Genomic DNA, 5,390 nt, shown 5'->3' with positions numbered 1-5,390 from the left:
AACCCCTGCTGTGATCCATGGTGGTGGTGGCCCAGGAGCTCCTAGAATATCTGCTAGCCAAGGATGAGCTGCATTCCCAAGTGCATACTTCTCTAAGTCCTTTGTGGGATCGACATCATCAAATCCCAAATATGTGTTCAATGTGTGCTGATCAAATCACACTTTGAGGTTGCACATTTTTGTCACCTTAGTCCCTATCTTGATATACGCCACATTGGCGTAGAATTCCCCGACAAGGTACTCCTTAGCATCCACCACGCTCTAGGTAAACCACATCCTTTGCATTCTCTAAACTATCTCAATACTGTAGGGTTATACCTCTACAACTCTTTCAACTGAAACTGTCGCTCAAGAGTAAGCGACCTCACTGGCCACCATTCACGGAAGCTGGAGAAAGCGGCCAAGCTGACAAATCGATCCTCCCATACCTCTTTCTTCTTCGACCTTTCAAGGCCGGTTACTGTAGCATCCCTTCATTTGCCATCATCAGGGTTGTCCTGAACTGATGTCTCTTGTGCCTCAGGGACAGGTGTAGTGGAAGGCTCAGAAGCTTGACTAGCACTTTTCGAACCGTCAGAAGTGCTGTGTGATGATGTTGACTCATCCCTCAGTTGAAGCCTCCCTGACGGCCTGGACTGTACTGCCAGTTATTCCTGAACAGAGGCTGAGTTGCCCTCTGATACATCCCTATATGGCATAAGAACTGGTCTCAAAAAGGTCTGCACCTCTCCCTCTCCCGGTTGCTTTTTTCTTTCTGATTTCATATTGTTGGGCATTAGGTAAGGGTTTGTTCCCTCATCCTCAAGAAGGGTCACCCCTTCCTTTTGAAGTGTCGGCTCTGCCTCTTGATCGAACCATTTTCTGTACCAAGCAAAGGTGATTGTTAGTTGCAATTCAAGTTCAGACATACGATGAATGTAAGGACACACCAGAAGACACAGTGAAGAACACAGTTGAAACATGCTTGCAGGATAGGGATCTATGGTCCGCACATTTTTCATTGCGGACCGCATAATTTTCTCTTGCGACCGCAAATGTGAAGTGAGGTCTGCATATTTTTCATTGCGGACGCAACTCATAAACCACAAATATGCCAAGTCTCTGACATAGAATTGGCTGATGTGCGACCACAATATGTTTTCTGCAGACCGCACATTTTATCTTGTGTCCGCACATTGAATCACAAATATTACACTTCTCTGAAGACAGTAAAATATTTGTTTTGCGGCCGCAATGAAAATTTTGTGGTACGCAAAATTTTCCTTGCGGCCATAGACCCATTTATTCCTAGAGTTACCCTAGATTTAACTTCTGCGGACCACACAATTCTTGTGCGGACGCAGATTTCAAATAATTACAAACGGTCAGTACCTTTACCTAGGGCTTGCAATTATTTTGCACAAATGTTGACATGGAAACACCGTACACGCATAAAAATCTATTGACTCATTCCCCCTAGAGCATGTACCAATTGACCCACTACAAATTTACCCCCCACATGGTTGTACAGTTAAATTGTATAGATAAATGGCCTATAATTTGTACTAAAATTCTAAAAAAATTAAAAAAAAATAAAAAGATTATGAAACATACCAAGTGAATGAGTGTAATGAGTGATTTATCAAAGGTGTTGTAAGAATGCACAAGTAGACTCAGCAAGAAACTTCTAAGAGATTATGTGATTTTATTGCTCAGAGAGGGAAAAGGGTAATAGTGACCCTAGCCCTCTATTTATATGCTTGAAGTTCAGAAGGGGAAGAGGGGCGAGTGCGGCCGCAGAATTCTTATTGCGGACCGCACTCGGTTACCTGGTGAGATTAAATCTTTGTTCTGTCTGCGATATGCAAATTTTGTGTGCAACTGCAGATCCTTGTTGCGGACCGCAGATTTGTGTTGCGGCCGCAGATCGGCCATTTTTCTGACAGGCCAACTTTAGAGAGCTATCAATTTTCACCTTCAAATTGTGTGGTCCACAAGTTAATTGTGTGGCCGTAGAGCACCTTTTACTGCAGCAACCATAATTGTGCGGTCCGCACAATGCAACTGTGGTCCACAATTCTTTCAACACTTAACCAAATTTCTGGCCACAACTACTGTAAAGCACACTCATCCCTGCAGCACACTTCAAATCAAGTTAGCACAAAAATAACATCTAACTACAAAAGAAACAAAGTAAAGAAAAAGAAAAAGAAAGATGAGTTGCCTCCCAAGATGCGCCTGATTTAACGTCGCGGCACGACGCAGAATATCATCAGTTGAAATGAATCACCGCCTCGACGTGGCCATCTCCAACCTTTCCCAAATAGTGCTTCACCCGGTGACCATTGACTCGGAATACCTTATTGTTTTTGTTCTTCAAGTCCAATGCACCAAAAGGTGTCACGCCCACAATTTCAAAAGGACCAGACCATTTAGACTTTAGCTTTTCGGGAAACATCCTCAACCTCGAGTTGAACAACAATACGAGATCGCACATCTTGAACTCTTTGTTGCAAATGTATTTGCCATGAAGATATTTCATCTTTTCTTTGTACAAGGACAAACTTGCATAAGCATGATACCGGAACTCATCCAATTCATTCAAATATGCAACCCTCAAGTTAGCGGCTACATCCCAATCAAGATTCAACTTCTTTAGAGCCCACATGGCTTTGTGCTCAAGTTCCACCGGAAGATGACAAGCTTTTCTGAACACTAACCGGTATGGAGACATTCTGATAGGTATTTTGTAAGTCGTACGATAGGCCCATAATGCATCATCTTCTTATACCAATCTATCCGGTTAGCATTCACTGTTTTGGACAAAATACTCTTTATCTCCCGGTTGGAGACTTCCACTTGACTACTAGCTTGTGGATTATAAGTAATCGTGACTTTATGAGTAACACCATACTTACTAAGTAAGGTGTCGAAAGTCTTGTTCCAAAAATGTGACTCCACATCGCTTAAGATAGCCCTCGGAGTGCCAAACCTTGTGAAAATATTCTTCTTTAAGAACGCCACCATACTTCTCGCCTCATTGTTGGGTAGAGTAACGGCCTCAACCCATTTAGACGCATAATCAACCATGACCAAGATGTAGGTATTTCCACAAGAGCTCACAAAAGGATCTATGAAGTCAATACCCCACACATCAAAGATATCAATCTCCAAAATAGTAGTGAGTGGCAATTCATTTTTCTTCGAGATTCCACTAGCCCGTTGACATTCATCACATCCTTTCACTACATAACTTCCATCCTTGTAAAGAGTGGGCCAATAGAAACCGCAACTGAGCACTTTGGCCGCCGTTCTTGCTCCACCCCGGTGACCACCATATGACGAAGAATGACAAGCCCCAAGAATTTTACCTTGCTCTTCTTCCGGTACACATATTCTAATCACCCCATCTGTGCAAATCCGAAAAAGGTATGGTTCATCCTAATAATAATCTTGACAATCCCGTTTGAGCTTCTTCCTTTGGTTTCAAGAGAACTCATCCGGGATGATTCCACACATAAGGAAATTTTCTCGATCCGCGAACCATGGCACCTCATTCATTGAAATAGCCAAAAGTTGCTCATCAAGGAAGGAGTCATTGATTTCAAGGCCATCATGCAGCCTCCCCTCCTCCTCCAAACGAGACAAGTGGTTCGCCACTTAATTTTCACTTCTTTTTCTATCTTGGATTTCAATATCAAACTCTTGCAACAAAAAGCACTCATATCATAAACCGAGCTTTGAAATCTTTCTTGCTCATAAGATAACGAAGTACCGCATGATCCGTGTGGACAATAACTTTTGCACCCATCAAGTATAGGCGAAACTTTTCAATTGCAAATACAATGGCAAAGAGCTCTTTCTCCGTAATGGTATAGTTGACTTTAGCACCATTCATTGTCTTACTAGCATAGTGGATCAGATGAAAGATCTTGTTGATGCATTGCTCTCATGGGAGTGGTTGTCAACTTGAACTTTAACAATTCAAAGGCTCTCATGCAATCATCATTGGAGTTAAACTTAGCGTCTTTCTCAAGAAGCTTGCACAACGGATTCACCACCTTAGAGAAATCTTTGATGAAACGCCGGTAAAACCCCGCATGGCTTAAGAAACTCTGCACACCTTTCATCGAAGTTAGAGGTGGAAGTTTAGAAACCACCTCAATCTTTGCCTTGTCAACTTCAATTCCTTTCTTTGAGATTTTGTGGCCAAGGACAATGCCTTCCTCGACCATGAAATGACACTTCTCCCAATTGAGCACCAGATTCATTTTGTCATACCTTGCCAACACTTTATCTAAATTTGCAAGACAGTCATCAAAAAAATTCCCACCATGTCCGTGAAGATGACCATCATACACCTTTGAGAAGTCGCCGGTGCATTACACAAACCAAATGGCATCAGCTTTAAGGAGAAAGTACCATAGGGACATGTAAAGGTTGTTTTCTCTTGATCCTCCTGAGCAATAAGGATTTGGTTGTAGCCATAATAGCCATCCAGAAATCAATAGAAAGCACAATCGGCCAACCTATCAAGCATTTCGTCTAGGAAGAGAAGTGGAAAGTGATCTTTCCTTGCGACTTTGTTGAGCTTGCGATAGTCCATATACACTCTCCAACCGGTCACTGTTCTTGTAGGAATTAACTTATTCTTGTCATTGGTGACCACCGTCATGCCCCCTTCTTTGGGACATATTAAACCGGAGATGTCCATGAACTATCGGAAATAGGGTAGACAACCTCGACCACTACTATAAACACAATATTTTCCCACGGAAAATTGTAAGTGGCAATTCCCATCGAAACTCAATGGGAAAAGTGAAATTTCTTTTCCAGGAAAAAACAATAACGTTTCCCATTGACTATCCGTGGGAACGTTTTGGCGCAAAAATACACGTGATTTAGTTTTCTCTGATTCTGTAGGAAAAGTCATTAAAAAATAATTATATAAAACTAAAAAAAATTTCCAGGAAAAACAGCGAAAAAATAAAAAAAATGTTTTTAAATATTCCCACTGATTCCGTGTGAACGAAAATTTTTTATTTTTTATTTTTGTATTTTATGAAAAGGTTTTCCCACAGAGATTTCTCAGGGAAGTAGTGGAAAAGTTTTATTATTATTCACAAAACCCTTTAGTTTTCTTTCTGTCTATTTCGTGTTTTTTCCCTCTATCTCTCCACTCCAATGACGAATTCTTCACTTCACTCCCTTCTCATGTAACTCTCTCTCTCACTCAATCTCTCCTTTTTCGATTTTGATTTTCAAAACTTAGGGATTTTCTGCTATTTCAATCCCTAGGTTTGAAAAAATTATTGTTGTTCTCTTGTGCTCAAGCTATTTGATATATGGATATTAGAGAAGATAAAAAATATTTACATTCGATTAACGAAAAGAAATCATATTACGTATTT

The 5,390-nt window shown here is 41.0% G+C and overlaps 1 protein-coding gene across 1 annotated transcript; it reads right to left on the bottom strand.

Moving 5' to 3' along the window:
• Positions 1–3,884: 3,884 nt before the first annotated feature.
• Positions 3,885–4,693, bottom strand: LOC138891548 (uncharacterized mitochondrial protein AtMg00860-like). Its single transcript, XM_070175020.1, has 2 exons — positions 4,498–4,693; positions 3,885–4,276 (listed from the first exon to the last, which is right to left on the bottom strand). The coding sequence occupies exons 1-2, from the start codon at positions 4,691–4,693 to the stop codon at positions 3,885–3,887; spliced, it is 588 nt and encodes a 195-aa protein (XP_070031121.1).
• Between the last annotated feature and the right edge of the window lie 697 nt (positions 4,694–5,390).

This window comes from Nicotiana tomentosiformis, chromosome 1, assembly GCF_000390325.3.
Source record: "Nicotiana tomentosiformis chromosome 1, ASM39032v3, whole genome shotgun sequence".
Lineage (NCBI taxonomy): Eukaryota > Viridiplantae > Streptophyta > Magnoliopsida > Solanales > Solanaceae > Nicotiana > Nicotiana tomentosiformis.
The sequence above is the reverse complement of the archived record's forward strand: the minus strand, read 5'-3'. Positions and strand labels throughout refer to the sequence as shown.

Bases quoted from the DNA above. Each gene is read 5' to 3' on its own strand.
- LOC138891548 (XM_070175020.1), bottom strand. From the start codon at position 4,693: ATGGACATCTCCGGTTTAATATGTCCCAAAGAAGGGGGCATGACGGTG. The intron at 4,277-4,497 runs GTGCTTTCTATT...TTGCAAATTTAG, and splicing joins GCTTGATAGGTTGGCCGATT to ATAAAGTGTTGGCAAGGTAT.